The sequence below is a fragment of the Stigmatopora argus genome, chromosome 23 (assembly GCF_051989625.1).
Source record: "Stigmatopora argus isolate UIUO_Sarg chromosome 23, RoL_Sarg_1.0, whole genome shotgun sequence".
Lineage (NCBI taxonomy): Eukaryota > Metazoa > Chordata > Actinopteri > Syngnathiformes > Syngnathidae > Stigmatopora > Stigmatopora argus.
Window position 1 is genome coordinate 5,184,683 of NC_135409.1, and position 19,263 is coordinate 5,203,945.

The window sequence follows — 19,263 nt, forward strand, 5'->3', positions numbered from 1 at the left end:
GGAAGTAAGAGTAATTACAAGCAGGGTCTCTGTTCACTTGTTTGTGTGGAGTTTGAATCCTACTGTATGACTGATTTCCAGGACTTTGTGCGGTTTGTCACAAGGGATAAATAACGTTGGAACGCTTGCTAAACTAACTGTCTTTTCGGCACTACAGTGGTACCTCGAGATACGAGCTTAATTCGTTCCGGGGCTGAGCTCGTATGTCGATTTCCTCGTAACTCAAACAAACGTTTCCCATTGAAATGAACTAAAAAGAAATTAATTGGTTCCAACCCTCTGAAAAAACACCAAAACAGGATATTGGATTGGAAAAAATGTTTTATTTGTTCTAATTCGCCATCTATTAACAAAGTATCAAATAACTAGTGGTTTAATAGTATACTAAAATGTGTTTAATAGAACTAAAATTAAACGGATTTCGCAGAGGGTAGAGAGAGGGGGGACTTTTTACATGGCAACGCGCTCGTAACATAACATAAACAAATTTAAATGAACTAGGATTACGATGCAGACAGACTCAAAAATAAGTTTCATCTAACCTTACACTAAACTTAAATTTAATTTTGTTTTACATTTTTAAACCTCTCTTCTCCCGAGTTGGCTCTATTGGCCCCGCCTCCACCCTGACTTTCAGATGCAACCAATCAATGGGTTGTTTGCTTTTGTATTCCCTTCAAAATATTCAGAAAATTATGGACACAAATGTCCTCACAATAGGATAACGCAAGACCACTGGCCAACGAGAAGTAGTCTATAACTCGTATTAGTGATCGCCTTGCCATTCGCAATGACTAACGGGGAAAAAAAACACTGAATAAATGCAACGCTCCGCCCAGTGCTCACAGAGACATTACAAAGAGGGAGTTGCAACCAGAAAACCGTGTCCATGATGTTCTTATGAGCAGCCTCTCGCGTCCGCTGTCTGCTCGTATATCAAAAATGGTCTCGTATCTCAAGAGAAATATTTGCCCGAAATTTGACTCGTATCTCAAATTGCTCGTATGTCGGGCTACTCGAATGTCGAGGTACCACTGTATTAGTTCCACCATTTTTTTCACCTTGACTTAGAATCCAAGTGCAAGTCCAAATATTTCAAAATAAAAGCACCTAACGCTCCCGGAGACAAAGTCAAACGGCCAACGACTTTCTCAGACTCTTCCAAAAAGGAAGTGAGGGGGCGTGAGAGGGGCCGTTATATTGCGTTCCTCCTCAAATATTTCTTCTTCACTGTCAACTAAAATGCAAACTATTTGAGTCTATTTTGGTATTGTTTATTTGCAGCGGCTGCGGCGGCTATCCACAAAATACCGCACGGAGAAGATCTACCCCACCAACATTGGTGAACGAGAGGAAAACGTCAAGAAGAACCGATACAAGGACATTCTTCCGTGTAAGACACCGATCGGGAGCGTTACAATGGAACGCACCCACGTTAGGGCGACTCCTATTTTTGGTGCTTTGGATTGCCGCCATGGGAACTAACCGTGTGCCGCTGGTGTTAAAACGCCTGTGGGAAAAATACTGGTTTTTGTCGCACTGCTTTGAACCCAACCCAAAGAAAAATATTTGGTTCAAATTTTTTTCTCTGGAATGGATTTAAAACCTAATGGCAACTAGTGTCAGTGATCATTTTTGGACTGTCCAAATTCCTTCAGCATACATTCTGCAGCGGATATTTCTTAAATCAACCATGTGGAATGGCTCGCTAGATGTTCCCATACAGCAAAACAAAGATGTAATAAGTCACAGCGCAAACAAACGGTGCATAAAAAAATACAGTGGTACCTCGAGATACGAGCTAATGTGTTCCGGGACTGAGGTCGTATGTCGATTTTCTCGTAACTCAAATGAACGTTTCCCATAGAAATGAACTAAAAACTAATTCATTCGTTCCAACCCTCTGAAAAAAACACCAAAAACAGGATATTGGATTGGAATTTTTTATTTATTTGTTCTAATTCGCCATCTATTAACAAAGTAACACATAACTAGTGGTTTAATATTACTAAAATGTGTTTAATAGTACTAAAATTATACGGATTTCAAAAGGGGGCACGGACAGAGCGGGGGGTCTTTTTGCACGGCAACACGCTCGTAACATAACATAAACAAATTGAGATGAACTTGGATTACGATGCAGGCACACTCAAAAATAAGTTTAATCGAACCTAACACTAAACTTAATTCTAATTATGTTTGACATTTTGATACCTTTCTTCTGCTCTTTTTGCCCCGCCTCCACACTGACTTTCAGATGCAACCTATCAAGGGTTGAGTTTGTATTCCCTTCAAAATATTCCCAAAATGATGCGCACAAATGTCCTCACAATAGGATAACGCACGACCACTTGCCAACGAGAAGTAGTATATACGCCATTCGCACTGACTAACGGGAAAAAACAAAACAAAAAATACAACGCTCCGCCCAGTGCTCGCAGAGACATTACACGAGGGAGTTGTGGTGAGAGAGACAGTGGCCATGATGTTGTTATGAGCAGCATCTGGCGTCCGCTGTCTGCTCGTATATCAAAATTTGTCTTGTATCTCAAGATAAATATTTGCCCGAAATTTTACTCTTATCTAAAATTGCTCGTATGTCGGGGGACTCGTATGTCGAGGTACCACTGTAATTTATTTTTCTTGGGCATACATACTCTTTAATAACGTCTCCGTTTTTTTATTTCTTTTCTTTTCTTATTTACCCTAGTTGATCACACTCGGGTGAAGCTGACATTAAAAACAACCAATCAGGATACAGATTACATCAATGCCAATTTCATTAAGGTATGAAGAGAAAACTCCTGCTTTTTTGTTGTCTAATCTTTTAATATTATTGTAATTTGAATTATGCTTGCTTTTCCAGGGCATGGATGGCCCAGAGGCCTACATAGCAACTCAGGGCCCTCTACCCAACACCGTGGTGGACTTCTGGAGGATGAACTGGGAGTACAATGTCGCTGTGAGTATTCCCACCAGGCCTATAAAAGCACAGTGGAATCCCTTTAGTACTTTTGTTCAAATTTGTCCCAAGCAATTACCGTATTTTTCAGGCTCTAAGGCCCTTGCACTTTTGGGGGAATTTTAGCTTATAAAATACTAAACAAAAACACATGCCATCTTGAAAGGCAAGAATAGAGGCAACAAACATGCTCAATATATATACAGTGGTACCTCGAGATACGAGCTTAATGCGTTCCGGGACCAACTCGTATGTCGATTTTCTCGTAACTCAAACCAACGTTTCCCATTGAAATGAACTAAAAACTAATTAATTCGTTCCAACCCTCTGAAAAAACACCCAAAACAGGATATTGGATTGGAAAAATGTTTTATTTGTTCTAATTCGCCATCTATTAACAAAGTATCAAATAACCAGTGCTTTAATAGTATACAAAAATGTGTTTAATAGAACTAAAATTAGATGTCGCGGAGGGTAGAGAGAGAGAGAGGGACCGGGGGGGACTTTTTGCACGGCAACGCGCTCGTAACATAACAAACAAGTTGAAATGAACTTGGATTACGATGCAGACACACTCAAAAATAAGTTTAATCAAACCTAACACTAAACTTAATTCTATTTTTTATTTTTATTTTGATACCTTTCTTCTCCCGGCCAGGTTGGCTCTATTTGCCCCGCCTCCGCCCTGGCTTTCAGATGCAAGAAGGGGCTGTGTGCTTTTTTATTCCCTTCAAAATATTCCGAAAATGATGCACACAAATGTCCTCACAATAGGATAACGCACGACCACTTGCCAACGAGAAGTAGTATATACTTCTCTCGTATTAGCAGACAAGCTCCGCCATTCGCACTGACTAATGGGTTTCAAATAGAGCCAAGAGCTCTATATTTTAGTCTTTGTGTGTGTGTGTGTACGTAAAGCTTTCCAATGATACCACATTTCTTTTGCAGTATTCCAATTTACTTCACATAGATTGGGGAATTTCAAAAGAAATGTGATTGGACATTTTTTCCTGGTAGTCAAGAGGTTATAGGCGACTTTTGGCTTATAGTTCTGAAAATACGGAAGTTCCACCATTAAAAAAAAATAATTATCCACCTCATTTAAATGAAGTATCCAGCAGCTTTAAAGACATATGTTGTCAATGATTGATGCGAAATGACGGTGTTAGTGATGAATAAATATTTGATATGGCTGAGAGAAATGAAGACGCAGATGGGGCGAACCAGATGGGGGTGCATGCTGGGTGGGCGCGGCGATTAGGCCGTCCAAATCAGTCAGCTGCTCCGTTATAACCGCTGTAATCCTTCCCGCAGGTTATCGTGATGGCTTGCCGAGAGTTTGAGATGGGAAGGGTAAGCCTTTTTTTATTTTAATTTTTTTTAAAATTCACCCGCATGAACTCAAATGAGTCTTTCCGTCTGTTTTTATTATGGCGTCCCAAACCAATGACAGTGTTTTATCCCCGTCGTTTCTCCCACGCAATGTCGGTCGGCTAACTGTTCCGCTCTCTTCTCAGAAAAAATGCGAGCGATATTTCCCGCTGTTCGGGGAACCCGTGAGTTTCGGACCGTTCCGGATCTCCTGCGTAAGTACATTTTTTTTTGTACGCGCCATGGCCGCCGAGGGGGCGGAGCCTCTTTCACGTTTTGTTTGCGTCTCACGTCTGCGTTCAGGATTCAGAGCAGACCAGGACGGACTACTCTATCCGTACTCTTGTGGTGGAATATGAGAATGTAGGTTTGATGCGGCCTGCAGAATTTTACCTTGGGGGCGATGCTGAGATTCCCTTGTGTCTTCCAGGAAAGCCGGAGGATAACTCAGTTTCATTACATCAACTGGCCCGATCACGACGTCCCTTCGTCGTTCGATTCCATCCTGGACATGATAGGACTCATGAGAGAATATCAAGAAAACGATGACGTCCCCATATGTGTGCACTGCAGGTACACTTTTGATGATTTTGCCATAGAGGAGTGGTAAATCCAAACCAAATATAAAGGTTTACAGCTTTTCTTTAGGGTTTCTCCTACTCTAAATCCTAAAATTATTATTATTTTTTTTTTTTATATATACAGTAGTACCTCGAGATTTGAGCATAATTCGTTCTGGGACTGAGCTCATATGTCCATTTTCTCGTAACTCAAACAAACGTTTCCCATTGAAATGAACTAAAAACTAATTAATTCTTTCCAACCCTCTGAAAAAACACCAAAAACAGGATATTGGATTGGAAAAAATGTTTTTATTTGTTCTAATTCGCCATCTATTAACAAAGTATCAAATAACCAGTGATTTAATAGTATACAAAATGTGTTTAATAGAACTAAAATTAGATGTCGCGGAGGGTAGAGAGAGAGGGACAGAGATGGGGGAGACTTTTTGCATGGCAACTCGTTCGTAAAATAACATAAACAAATTGAAATGAAGTGTTATTACGATGCAGACACACTCAAAAATAAGTTTCATCTAGGAAATATATATTCAGAATGATTTGCTGAGAACCTTAATTCAAAGATTAATCTCAACCTTTTCTATGCTGGTGTAAGTTTTCTGGAGTAGGATTTCTGGATTTACAATTTCATTACAGTAGTACTTACTGTTACTACTACTTTATTTTCTCTATTTCTTCTCTCACGTACGGTTCTGTGTGATCTCCTTATGGCTACTACTTTAAACGCAAGGATAAAATAAAAAATACACAAAATTGGCAGCACATTGTAGTACGTTCCTTGTTTTTAGAAATATGTCCAGCGGGGGGCAGTACATTCCCTTGTTATTCCTAAATGAATGTCATCTGTAACGGGCTGTATATGGCCCGCGGGCCAAGATTGAAAAACATGTACACACACGATCCGGGGGCGGGGCGAGCGCGCGAATCCCGTTTCGGCGAAACGTCCGTTCGGCGAACTGTCCGTCGGCGAACCGTCTTTCGGCGAATCGTCCGAGTACCAATGACAAGCATGAGCTTTCAGCCGATATCAATTTGACTTTACAGTGCCGGCTGCGGAAGGACGGGGGCCATCTGTGCCATTGACTACACCTGGAATCTCCTCAAAGCCGGGGTAGGTCAAAGCACATCACTACAAATCCACTTACCGTATTCTACGGCCTATGAGTCGCCCCACATTGTAGCTATGGTTTGTTTGCCATTTCCACAAAATGAGGTCACTTTTTTTTGCCTTTTTAAGAAAATTCCGGAAGATTTCAACGTTTTCCACTTGATCCAAGAAATGAGAACGCAGCGGCACTCGGCTGTTCAGACTAAGGTTTGTTTGCAGTCTCTCTACATCTCATTTTCAGACACATTTGATTTGGAATGTGCTCCGTGTGCTGTTCCAACCAAGTACAGTGGTACCTCGACATACGAGTGGACCGACATACGAGTAATTTGAGATACGAGTCAAATTTCAGGCAAATATTTATCTTGAGATACCAGACACATTTTGATATACGAGCCGACAGCGGACGCAAGTTGCTGCTCATAAGAACATCATGGACACTGTCTCTCTCCCCGCAACTCCCTATAATGTCTCTGTGGTCGCAACTCCCTCTTTGTAACGTCTCTGCGAGCACTGGGCGGGGCGTTGCGTTTTTTTTTTTACCATTAGTCATTGCGAATGGCGAGGCGATTGCTAATACGAGAGTTATATATACTACTCGTTGGCAAGTGGTCGTGCGTTATCCTATTGTGAGGACATTTGTATGCATCATTTTCGGAATATTTTGAAGGGAAGACAAAAGCAAACAACCCTCGATAGGTTGCATCTGAAAGTCAGGGTGGAGGCGGGGCAAATAGAGCCAATCCGGGAGAAGAAAGGTATCAAAATGTCAAACAAAATTAGAATTAAGTTTAGTGTTAGGTGAGATTAAATTTATTTTTGAGTGTGTCTGCATCGTAATCCAAGTTCATTTCAATTTGTTTATGTTATGTTACGATAGCGTTGCCGTGCGAAAAGGCTACCCCCCGTCCCTCTCTTTACCCTCCCCGAAATCCGTCTAATTTTAGTTCTATTAAACACATTTTAGTATACTATTAAACCACTACTTATTTGTTACCTTGTTAATAGATGGCAAACAAGAACAAATCAAAATGTTTTTCCAATCCAATATCCTGTTTTAGGTGTTTTTTCAGAGGGTTGGAACGAATTAATATGTTTTTAGTTCATTTCTACGGGAAACGTTCGTTCGAGTTACGAGAAAATCGACATGCGAGCTCAGTCCCGGAATGAATTAAGCTTGTATCTCGAGGTACCACTGTATTGCGTTTAACAAAAAACAAAAAAACAAAGCTGTTTCCAGGAAGCATGTAATGAAATTTTCTGGGGAAAAAAAAGCCTTGCATGTACTTCCTGTCTCACACGGGGAGGTAACGACGTTAGCGTTGAACTGCCAGAGCGTTTCAGACTGCCTTGTAATAACCGTTTTTGAGTGGCCAAAATGTTTGCGTTTCACTATTGATTTGTTGCCCTCTCTTCTCATTAACACCTACTACCATTTGGCTTTTTTTATGACACAATGTCCTCGCCCCCACCACTGGGCCTCCCCTCCCCCCTTCTCCCGCCTTCCTCGTCATCTGTCTCATTCCTTATTTTTTTTCCCCTTTCCCAGGAGCAGTACGAGCTAGTCCACAGGGCGATAGCGCAGCTCTTCCAGAAGCAACTGCAGCTACTGGAGAGGCCCACTAACGTGCAGATCCACCATGTCATGGTAGGAAGCGCACCCACGTTGAATTGCGACTGTCGCATAATAAAAGGGGCGGGGCAAAGCACAAATAATTGGTACACGCCGATCTTTTGGTCGCCGGTCTTTTGGTCGCCCGTTAGGTTATTGATAATTACCATTTAAATCGCTGCTAAAATTCCCTGAATACAAACTGCAAATTACTATTTAGTCATACTTAATGCCCTAGTAATTATTAGGCTAAAGAAAAGCCCCAAATTCCCCGGACTTTTATTGCTTTTTGTTGGAGAACGTGTTAAGACCCTGACTGACATAGCTTCTTAAAGGGACAACGCATGTACATACAAACTCTTAGACACTCACACGTGGGCTCAGTGAAACTGCTCATGGCCATTGTTGGCTTTTATTGATGCGTAGACCGTGTTGTTTTACCTTGTTTTGTCGCCGGTCTTTTGGTCGTCGGTCTTTTGGTCGCCAGTCTTTTGGTTGCCCGTTGTCGCGGTCTTCAATTTAAAAGAACGCCACGCCCTCTCGCCGTCCGTTCGTTTTCCCCTACTCGCATCCCAGAATGCAATTGAGGCGAAAGGTTTACAAGCGTAACGTGTTTCGAATCTCAAACATTTCATCATCATCATCTCGCATTTGTAAAGTCCTCTAAATGTTCACCAGATGGAAAGGACAGCCCATTATTTCTGCCGTCCCGATTCCTCTGGCGATCAATTTATTGCCAGTTTGACATTTCAACCAATTGGGTTCTTTCTAGCTCCAGCGTGAGCCAATTGAGTGATGATATAAATCACCTCACAGGACAAACATGTGGTGCATGAAGCAGTTAGCTTTTACTACATCTCATCTAAATTGAACTGGGAGGAGCTGTGGGACAGAAGTACCGTATTTTCACGACTATATGGCGCATCGTATGTTTGGCCGCTGTGTCTTTTAATCATTATATATCATCATATTAAAGTGGAAAACAGAAAAGATTTTTATATATTTTTAGATTTTACTAAATGATTTTTGAACTAAAAACACAGAAAAATTGATTAAAAAATACAATTATTGATTTAAAAGGGGGAAAATAAGGCAATATAATATATATCTATATCTATCATTTTAATTTGATCCTAAAACAGAAAGTCGGCGCTCATGATTGACTTTCCCTGACCGCACAAAATGATGCGGCGGGCCAGATTTGGCCCCCGGGCCGCCACTTTGACACCTGTGTACTAGAGCAATGCAAGCAAAAAACACTATTTCCCTTTAACACGTAGGATGAAAACAGTCTGGATAAAGCTGGACACCAGTCAGATGATGAGCGGTGGGACACGCCTCCTCCTAAACCACCTCGCATTCGCAGGTAAGATCATTCATTTTTGTCTCTTTTAGTGGCCATCTTGGCCTACCAACACAAAGCTGGTGGGACAGTACGTGTTGGCCAGAGAAAGATTTAAAATAAATAAATAAATCAATTCAAGCTGGGATAACCCCTCATTTCAGATCATAGTACAGTGGTACCTCGAGATATGAGCTTAATTCGTTCCGGGACTGAGCTCGTATGTCGATTTTCTCGTAACTCAAACTAACGTTTGCCATTGAAATGAACTAAAAACAAATTAATTCCTTCCAACCCTCTGAAAAAACACCAAAAACAGGATATTGGATTGGAAAAAATGTTTTATTTGTTCTAATTCACCATCTATTAACAAAGTAACATAATTAGTGGTTTAATATTACTAAAATGTGTTTAATAGTACTAAAATTATACGGATTTCAAAGGGGGGAGAGAAAGAGAGAGACGGACTGAGAGGGGGGGCTTTTTGCACGGCAACGCGCTCGTAACATAACATAAACAAATTTAAATGAACTTGGACTACGGTGCAGACACACTCAAAAATAAGTTTAATCGAATCTAACACTAAACTTAATTGTAATTTTGTTTGACATTTTGATACCTTTCTTCTCCCGGTGGCTCTTTTTGCCCCACCTCCACACTGACTTTTAGTCAATATCGAGGGTTGTTTGAGTTTGTATTCCCTTCAAAATATTCCCAAAATGATGCACACAAATGTCCTCATAATAGGATAACGTACAACCACTTGCCGACGAGAAGTAGTATATACTCCTTTCGTGTTAGCGAAAAAGCTCCGCCATTCGCACTGACTAATGGGAAAAAAAACACATAAATGCAACGCTCCGCCCAGTGCTCGCAGAGACATTACATAGAGGGAGTTGTGACCAGAGACATTACACGAGGGAGTTGCGGGGAGAGAGACAGTGGCCATGATGTTCTTATGAGCAGCCACTCACGTTTGCTGTCTGCTCGTATATCAAAATCTGTCTCGTATCTCAAGATCAATATCTGCTCAAAATTTGACTCTTATCTCAAATTGCTCGTATGTCGAGGTACCACTGTAATTAACAACTTTTTCCCGTCAATAATGAATGAGCCCACCACGGCTTCCCTGAAAATGATTTCTCGCCTTTAAATAGACGCAACCTGCCAATTTGAATATTTTCAGATCCTTTTTGCAATGGTCTGCAACTCTTGCCACTCTTAACTGGAGACAACTGATGAGAAGTTCTCTCGCCTCCCAGCTTCCTCATTTTGGGCTGCCGCCTGCTGAGCGGGAGTCGCTTATTCGTCTCCGCTTTTCTCTTTTTAATTTCACTATACGAGCCCAGCAGGGGCCGTACGCTCTCTATTCAGCTCCTTTCTCATTCACTTTTATGATCTATATGCAAAAAAAAGAAAATCACAGCCTCACCCATGATTCATGTACGCACATATAGACAGATATACTTTTATTACTGTCGTGAGAGGAATGAAGAAGCTATTGCTAAAAGACGATAAAAGATAAGCGAATTTAAATGGGGCTCGTCGGTCGGCATGTTAGATCCCCGCACAAAAAAAACCCAAACGCGCCCAAGACGGTTAATTTTAAATAAAGCAAGCATTTTTCAAAGTAGTCTGGGATCACAACTTCAACTAAAATACACAAATGTGGAGTTAAAAATGCCCCTTAAGTAGGACACTGTCAACATCAATGGAAATGTATAGCCGTTTTCTGCAAAATCGCCCCTCCGCTTCCTAAATCCGCACCCTTGAGGGCCCGTTTTAAGCCTCCTAAGACTATCCTAGAAGCTATTTTTACTAGCATAATCTGCCCAGTCACAGACACATACTTTCTCTTTTTCGAGCTTGAACGTCAAGGTCATTGATAGGGAGTCGGTGAGTCAGAGAGTCAGAGAGTCAGAGGGTCAGGGAGTCAGGGAGTCAGAGAGTCAGAGGGTCATAGGTTCAGGGAGTCAGTGAGTCATGGGAGTCAGAGAGTCAGAGGGTCACAGGGTCAGAGGGTCAGGGAGTCAGAGGGTCAGGGAGTCAGAGATTCAGAGAGTCAGAGGGTCAGGGAGTCAGACTCACCCAAAAAGAGTCAAATCTTTTTTTTTTACATCTTTTACCGTGGTTTGTCTTAAAGTGCCTCAAGGAAGTGCTTAAGCCTTTATTGGATTGCACTGACACACTCATTTGCATACATACTGTATATGCTAAATCTTTCTTGTGTTACTGGCTTACGCTGAGCCATAGAGAACTGGATTGGTTGGAATGTCAAACTGGTTGTGTCTTTGAGATGAGAGGCAATTTTTTTAAAGGTCATTTTTAAATCTTGAATGTCCTTGCTATTGTTTCGCTTTTTTAATTAGGGAAGTGCTAACATGAAAAAAATGAGGACAAAGTTACATTTTGACTCAAATTATCCAGCTAGTTAATTGTTTGCTAAGTAGCTGTCTGTTTAGCTTTTTGATAAAAACACCAGTTAGTGATGGCTTTTTTTTATTTTAAAAAACTGTTTAAGGGTTTTTTCAAAACAATTTGCAGTCTGCTGGGCACCCAAACTCTTCATATTTGTAATATTTCTAATTGAGTTTTTTTTTTTGCACAGTAACATCAAAAATAGGTTTTGCTCCATTTTTAAAAACGGAAAAATATTCATAAAAGAGTAAAAATTGTCACCGCTTTCCGCCCCGACCGACTCTTATTTGTTTTTCCACTCTTATTTGTCTTTGTTTCTTTTAGCCTCCGAGCAGATCATAAAATTTTAATCTCATCTTTGAAGGACGAGGGTCTTGGATAAACTCTCACACTTTAATAATTCATATCCCCATGGAAACCATCCCCTCCATCGGTGGGAATCATCCGTTATTGTGTCATTTGTGTTTTATTCGCTAGCCCAAGGAACTTGTTTGAAGAGAAAATTCCCACTACGGCTCAGCCTGGTCTTTTTAATTTAGTTATTTCTTTTTAAATCATTGTTTATCTGAAGGAATGGCGTCATAAAGTGCCCTCTAGTGGTGATAAACATGACATAAGCGAGTAAAGCTTGGGTTATAATAATGAATGTCTTACTTTGTGCTTCTTTCTTCAGTACGCAGGTGGAAGGCGACGTCAAAGAGGAGATACTACAGCCCCCCGAGCCTCACCCCGTGCCCCCCATATTGACCCCGTCACCCCCGTCTGCTTTTCCCACTGTCACAAACGTCAGGCAGGATAATGACCGGTACCACCCCAAGCCTGTCATACATGTCCTGGTCAGCGCGCAGCAGAACGTCACTCAGGTGAATGACGCCAAGTTGGTTGCTGACTTTTTCTGTACAGTGGTACCTCAAGATACGGGCTTAATTCGTTCCAGGACTGAGCTCGTATGTCGATTTTCTCGTAACTCAAACGAACGTTTCTCATAGAAATGAACTAAAAACAAATTAACTCGTTCCAACGCTCTGAAAAAACACCAAAAACAGGATATTGGATTGGAATTTTTTTTTGATTGTTTCTAATTCGCTATCTATTAACAAAGTAACACATAACTAGTGGTTTAATATTACTAGGGCATTAAGTATGACTAAATAGTAATTCACAGTTTGTATTTTGGGAATTTGAGCAACAATTTAAATGGTAATGATCACTTACCTTCTGGGCGACCAAAAGACCGGCGACCAATCGACCGTGTACCGTAGTTAAATCATTAAATCTGTCTTTGTTGCAGAATGAAGGCACAGAAAAAGAGAAGAAGAAATGGGAAGAAAGTCCCAAAAGTAGTCCACCAGAACCCAAAGAACCGCTTTGTCAAAAGCAGCAGATGTCCAATCTGGACCTCAACGAAAATTACAACAACAAGCTACCCGCCGCGACGGCGGCGGCCAAGTCCGAACCGAGCCAGACGTTGACTCCTCCCCCGCCGACATCCCCCGCGGCCGACGGCGGCGCGGCGCCACGCGTGGAGAGGAAGTTAAGCATCGAGATTAAAAAGGTGCCTTTGCAGGAAGGACCTCGTAGTTTTGAGACGTCCTCCCCCGGGAGCGCCTCGGGCGGGGCTCCGGCCAATAGCGGCAGCCCGCTGCAGAGATGCCACGCCTTTAAGGCCCGCACCGGACATTCGCTACTCACCTCTAGCTCGTCTCTGTCCGAGGACTCTGGGACGGAGGGCGGGGAGAACCGAGCGGACGGCGGCGGCGGCCTGGCGAGACCCAACCACCTCCCCGTGAAGAGCGACGGCGAAGAAAGAATGGCGCCGAAGGCTAGCCACGCTAGTCCCGACAAGCCCTACCCAAAGACCTCCTCGTCTTTGTCGTCCTCTGATCGAGTGGCCCCGTCCTCCTCCTCTTCCTCGCATCTCTCCTCTTCCTCCTCCACGCCAGTTCGGACTGCGTTGAGCTTCACCAACCCGCTACACTCCGACAACTCCGACGACGACGGCGGCGGCGGCGGCGAGATGTCGACGGGAAGGGAGAGTTATCACACCAGCGTTTCCACGGCCACCGTCACTTCCCTGCACTTTGGCGAGCACCAGCTGACGCGGAAGGTGTCCCCCATGTCCATCGCCGGGCAGAGCTCCTCTTCGCCCAATCCAGCCACAGCAAGTATGTGTTTACCTTTTTAAGCTCCGCCTATCCCAACCAGCAAATTACTCCATCGGGTGGTTCAAACCAGGTGTTCTCAAACATATTCGGGCCAGCGATTCGAATTGGAGATCTGTTGTCGCTCGCCCAATGGCAGACAATGATTTTAAACGTCATGCTCAAACTGCCCATTCAAACTTTAGTCCACGTGTCAAAGTGGCGGCCCGGGGGCCAAATCTGGCCCGCCGCATCATTTTGTGCGGCCCGAGAATGTAAATCATGAGTGCCGACTTTCCGTTTTAGGATCAAATTAAAATGAAGAGTCTAAATGTATATTACATTTCCTGATTTTCCCCCTTTTAAATCAATAATTGTCATTTTTTAATCCATTTTTTCTGTGTTTTTAGTTCAAAAATCATTTTTTTAAATCTAAAAATAAATTTAAAAAAAGCTAAAATAAACATTGTTTTAGATCTATAAAAAACTTAATATTCAGGGCTTTTAATCCACTTCTTTTAATCCATTTATTAAAAAAAAAATCTAAATATATTTAAAATGGTCCGGCCCACATGAAATCGAGTTGATATTAACGCGGCCCGCGAACCAACCCAAGTCTGACACCCTTACTATACATCATAGGTATCAAAGTCGCGGCCCGGGGGCCAAATCTGGCCCGCCGCATCATTTTGTGTGGCCCGGGAAAGTAAATCATGAGTGCCAACTTTCTGTTTTAGGATCAAATTAAAATTAGGAGTATAGATGTATATTAAATTTCCTGATTTTCCCCCTTTTAAATCAATAATTGTAATTTTTAATCCATTTTTTCTGTGGTTTTTAGTTCAAAAATCATTTTGTAAAATCTAAAAATATTAAAAAAAAAATATATTTATACAATCTAATTTTGTTTGACATTTTGATACCTTTCTTCTCCCGGCCGGGTTGGCTCTTTTTGCCCCGCCAACACAGATTTTCAGTCAATATCGAGGGTTGTTTGAGTTTGTATTCCCAAAATGATGCACATAAATGTACTCACAATAGGATAACGCACAACCACTTGCCAACGAGAAGTAGTATATACGCCATTCGCACTGACTAACGGGAAAAAAAACCACTGAAAAAATGCAACGCTCCGCCCGGTGCTCGCAGAGACATTACAAAGAGGGAGTTGCGACCAGAGACATTACACGACGGAGTTGCGGAGAGAGAGGCAGTGGCCATGATGTTCTTATGAGCAGCATCTCGCGTCCGCTGTCTGCTCGTATATCAAAATTGGTCTCGTATCTCAAGATAAATATTTGCCCGAAATTTTACTTGTATCTCAAATTTCTCGTATGTCGAGGTACCACTGTAACAGTAAAGGAGCCTTGAGACCCAAGTTTGAGAACAGCTGGTGTCCATCTTGACACATCAGTGACAGTTGCATTAAATTGGTTCATCAGTGCTTGGTTATTAATAAACCACCAACGCAGCTTTCATTTTCTCCAAATTGATGAAGGTATCACAAAACTGCCCTGATAATAATCCACATGCAAGCTACACTTTCTGGACCAATGCGGATTAGCTTGTCTCCGAACTTTGGTCAATGAGTGAAGTGCTTCTATTTTTTGAAATGATGATGTGTGTGGTGGACACGTGGCATGGTGAAGAATCAATAAGCATGCTGAGCACAGCGGTGGTGGCGTGTTGCACTTTGGAAGCCGCTTGGGTGTCAGGACGGAGAACGGCGCTCCACGGGGCTGAACGTTATCTTGAACTTTCACGTCTGCCGAGTCCCCAAAGATCTGCTTTTTGCCTTTTTGCCTTTTTGCCTTTTTTTTCGCTAATCTCTGCTTTGTGAGGCACGGGCTTGGTGGCTGCGTGTGTTTACTCACCAATGGCTTCCCAATCCACCAATCAATACGTCCCGATTGACTTTGCTGGCGTCTGATTTTGACCTCTGACCCTTTTAACCCAGACAGCTGGGACAACGACGACTCCCCTCCCCCACTCCCAGAGAGGACCCCCGAGTCCTTCATACTGGCCACAGGTGCGTTTTGTCTCGGTAGAACAAGAAAAAGGGGGCTTTTAAAAAAAATCATCTGAGATCTTCACATCACCTTCATGCAAGCATTTGTCCAGCAGAGGGCGCTCTTGACCCTCCAGTGAAGGGAATATTTTACAGACAGGTTTTTTGTTGTTGTTCTTTTTGGGGTGTAGTTTATCTGAATTTGTTTGCTCTCTGAGCGTCGAGGAGTCGAAATTGACTTGGGAATTAGGAGTATCAACATTTGTTCATTCGCTATTGGACGTCCACTAGTCAAAAAAATCCTTTTAATTGGCACCATTGGATGCCTATCATTGACAGCTGTACTGAGTTTGTTGTACACGTGTTTATTTGCGTCCAGATTTGTCTCCAGCTGACCCTCAATCTTCAACCACCACAGCAGCCATCAACAAGGCAGACTTGAGTGGGTAAGCGCTTTTTTTGGCTAACTTCCCAGCAACAGAAAAACCCAGTCCTCTCCCCCCTGTTTTTAATAAGTCCCATCTTCTGTCTCCAGTGTTCGGTAACATTCCACTCAAAGGCCCTCCACGACACCCCCTAGAGTGGACACGACGGAACGCTCTGTCCACAGCCACGCTGCCGTTCGGCGACGGACCCAGAACTCACTCGGGTGGTCCCAAACCAAACTCAGGCGACAGGTTTTTACAAGCCTTCTCCTTACTTTTCATCCTCTTTGAGTTCCTTGTCCAATCAAGGAGGACAGAATCTCCTCCGCTCAGAACCAGGCAAAGCTTTTTTGTCCCCCCCAACCCCCTTCAGCTCATTGACGTTCCAAGCCGCTGACCCGCGTCTACTTTTTAGTTCGGAGCAAAATAAGAACTACAATCTTCCACCAAATGCTACCCCCTTCTGTTAGATGTTAGCTGGTGTCCTTCAACTACGTGAGATGGCAACTTCCTTCAATCCCGCCGCTAAGGACAAGCTCGAACCCGAACAGGACGAGAGCAGAGCGACCCGAGACATTTGAAGTCCTTGACGACGACGGACGGGAAAGACTAGAGTGTAACGGAGGGGATTTAGATTGTGATCTTTGAACCAAGTGCTCCGTGGTACAATGACAGATTACTAATTTCCGTAAGAACCACAACAGAACCGCAGACAAGTTTACAGCTTGCTTTGAGAAGGTACTCTTAAGTGGTACTCGGACAATTCGCCGAAACGAGATTTGTGCGCTCGACCCGCCCCCGGATCGTGTGTGTACATCTTTTTCAACCTCGGCTCGCGGGTCATATACGGCCCATTACAGAGATTATTCATTTAGGAATAACAACTGCCCCCAAAGTAATTCATCAAAGCTGGGGATTGATGTCTGACACTGAGAAAAAACAACACTAGAAGAACAATACCTGAAAATGCCATGGAACACACTTTTACTTCTAGTTTAATTTTAAGTAATTTCCCATTATTTTAGGAAATATATATTCAAAATGATTTGCTGAGAACCTTAATTCAAAGATTACATGCCCTTGTTATTCCTAAATGAATGTTATCTGTAACGGGCCCAAATGAATGTTATCTGTAACGGGCCGTATGTGGCCCGCGGGCCGAGGTTGAAAAACATGTACACACACAATCCGGGGGCGGGGCGAGCGCGCGGATCCCGTTTCGGCGAACTGTCCGTCGGCCTAACGTCCGTCGGCGAAACGTCTTTCGGCGAATCGTCCGGTCACACTCTTAAGTAAGTAAGGCTACGTTCTGAAACCGCAGCACTGTACGTAAAATTGAACCTCAAGTCAAAACCCAGCGGAGTAGACCATGGTCCAAGCTTCATCACCAACCCAAGTCCATTATTTACAGCTGTCAAAACTGAGTTTGAAGACTCAGTCAGGTTCTCATGAGCCCAGAGACGAGATGGTCAACCACAAACAATCCTCTGCTTTTATTTCACATCCTTTATCATCACCATTGTGGTTTTATTTGCGCTTAACTAGCTTCATTTTTTGTTTGTTCTTGTTCGGGGGTTCAGACCTGTGCACACATGCCGATACTCTTTGGAGTTGACCGACACCCAAACGTCCAAAGGATCTCATATCTGACAGAAGAGGACTTCACTTTTTTTTCCCCCTTTTGACTTTTTATAGCAGTTCATCGTTCTGTAACTGCATTTTACTTTGCAATTTCTTTCCGTTTAAGAAAGTCTTTTTCAACCCAACGCAAAGGTGTATTTTCTCCTGCCCTTTTCCGCCTCTGGAAAATATTTCAGGGTTGTATTTTTCCCCCTAAATGCTTTAAGATTATTTTATTTCACATAGCAAAAGGGGCTCAGAAAGAGACTAAGAATACATTCTAATAATAATCATCTTGTTTTGTTTTTTTGAATGGTTTGAAATGGTATTTTTGTAGACGCAGTTTCTTCACTACGTCCGTTTACGTTCACTCGCACAATTCCATCTCTCTTTGCTTTCAATGCAATGTTTTATTTACCGTTTCTCGACCAACAAGCAGTATGCACACTGTCCTCAATCTCAGAATGAGCCCACCTGTGCCTTTAAAAAGATCGCCTTGCCCCCCCATCACCAACCTCTTTGTTTAGTAGCGCCGTTATTTGCTGCTAATTCTCTTTTTGTCCGTTTACCCCCATTGTAACTCAACTTGTTGTCCTACTAGAAAAACAACAACAACAAAATGTTTCTATGTTGCAGAAATCAATCAGTAAAATGAACATTATATAAAAATGCGACTCATTTCTGGAATGGATGACTTTCATTTTGGGCTCTGCAATCACATTTCTGGCAACCCCATGTGACTTTTATACAGGAATAGAATTTTTTAAATAGCCTACAGTGGCAAAGTCCAATAGTGCACTTTTAAGGTGTTCCTGGACGACTTCCATTTTTTTTTCTTTTACTCATGTAAACCGATAATGTCAAGACTTGCTGGAAATGTGGTGCACTTGTCAGACGTCTTTGCGCCTCCTGCACGTGCGCTAATAGCTAGCATTAATTAATCACTGCAGCAATGTTCCCTCTGCACAGTTTAGAGGGAACATTGCACTGCAGGTTGTTTGCAATTCATGCTGTCTTTTGCTACACTTGACAATGTCATGTTTGTTGACAACGTTGGTGTAGTTGAAGCAAAAACAACTGGAATTAGAATTTCCATATCCTGATTTGTTATGTGTCTAACTATTCTGCTTTGTTCCCACAGTTGACTTTGATGTTACCATAACTGCAGTTTATGGCTCAATCTACACTATAATCCTGCCAAAATAATCTTTTTGGGGAGATCAAAGAGGCCAGTGGATTTCTTTCACCCCAAGCGTTCATTTGGGCCAGTTGACGGTGACAAAATTGCCATGTATTGTTCATATGCTACATTCTGTTTCGAGCAAGGAAACGTGCATTAAGCCGTATTATGCAATAAATATTAAAACTCAAAAGACCTGTAAACATAGAAAACCTGGGTACAAAAAAAGAAAGTTTTATTTCGGTTATTTTTCCCACTAAATTAGTTTTAAAGCTAGATAAATATATAATGTGCTTGAAAGAAAAATCCTTTTTTTATTAAAAGGAAATATACATTCATTCTTCAACAAATTGGAGTGAATTACAACGTAAAAACTAATAGGAAATTCATCATGACGTTAGTTGTAAGTGCTTGCCATATCTCAACATAAAAATGATAATAATAATAATAATAATAATAATAATAATAATAATAATAAAATAAAAATAAAAC

At 42.1% G+C, this 19,263-nt stretch overlaps 1 protein-coding gene across 2 annotated transcripts in view; it reads left to right on the forward strand.

Annotated features, from left to right (window-relative positions):
• The window catches only part of ptpn12 (protein tyrosine phosphatase non-receptor type 12), a 46,677-nt gene extending 27,455 nt beyond the window's left edge, over positions 1 to 19,222 (forward strand). The window contains exons 3-18 of one of the 2 annotated variants that reach the window (XM_077594260.1): positions 1,285 to 1,393; positions 2,711 to 2,787; positions 2,867 to 2,962; positions 4,280 to 4,318; positions 4,483 to 4,551; positions 4,640 to 4,699; positions 4,767 to 4,909; positions 5,962 to 6,028; positions 6,155 to 6,232; positions 7,575 to 7,673; positions 8,918 to 9,003; positions 12,071 to 12,260; positions 12,689 to 13,562; positions 15,496 to 15,567; positions 15,926 to 15,992; positions 16,082 to 19,222. In XM_077594260.1, coding sequence (XP_077450386.1) covers positions 1,285 to 1,393; positions 2,711 to 2,787; positions 2,867 to 2,962; positions 4,280 to 4,318; positions 4,483 to 4,551; positions 4,640 to 4,699; positions 4,767 to 4,909; positions 5,962 to 6,028; positions 6,155 to 6,232; positions 7,575 to 7,673; positions 8,918 to 9,003; positions 12,071 to 12,260; positions 12,689 to 13,562; positions 15,496 to 15,567; positions 15,926 to 15,992; positions 16,082 to 16,091 — 2,136 coding nt within the window. In that variant the 3' untranslated portion in view covers positions 16,092 to 19,222. The remainder of the gene's footprint in view (positions 1 to 1,284; positions 1,394 to 2,710; positions 2,788 to 2,866; positions 2,963 to 4,279; positions 4,319 to 4,482; positions 4,552 to 4,639; positions 4,700 to 4,766; positions 4,910 to 5,961; positions 6,029 to 6,154; positions 6,233 to 7,574; positions 7,674 to 8,917; positions 9,004 to 12,070; positions 12,261 to 12,688; positions 13,563 to 15,495; positions 15,568 to 15,925; positions 15,993 to 16,081) is intronic. The other variant, XM_077594261.1, reaches the window with a different exon arrangement.
• Positions 19,223 to 19,263: the final 41 nt, after the last annotated feature.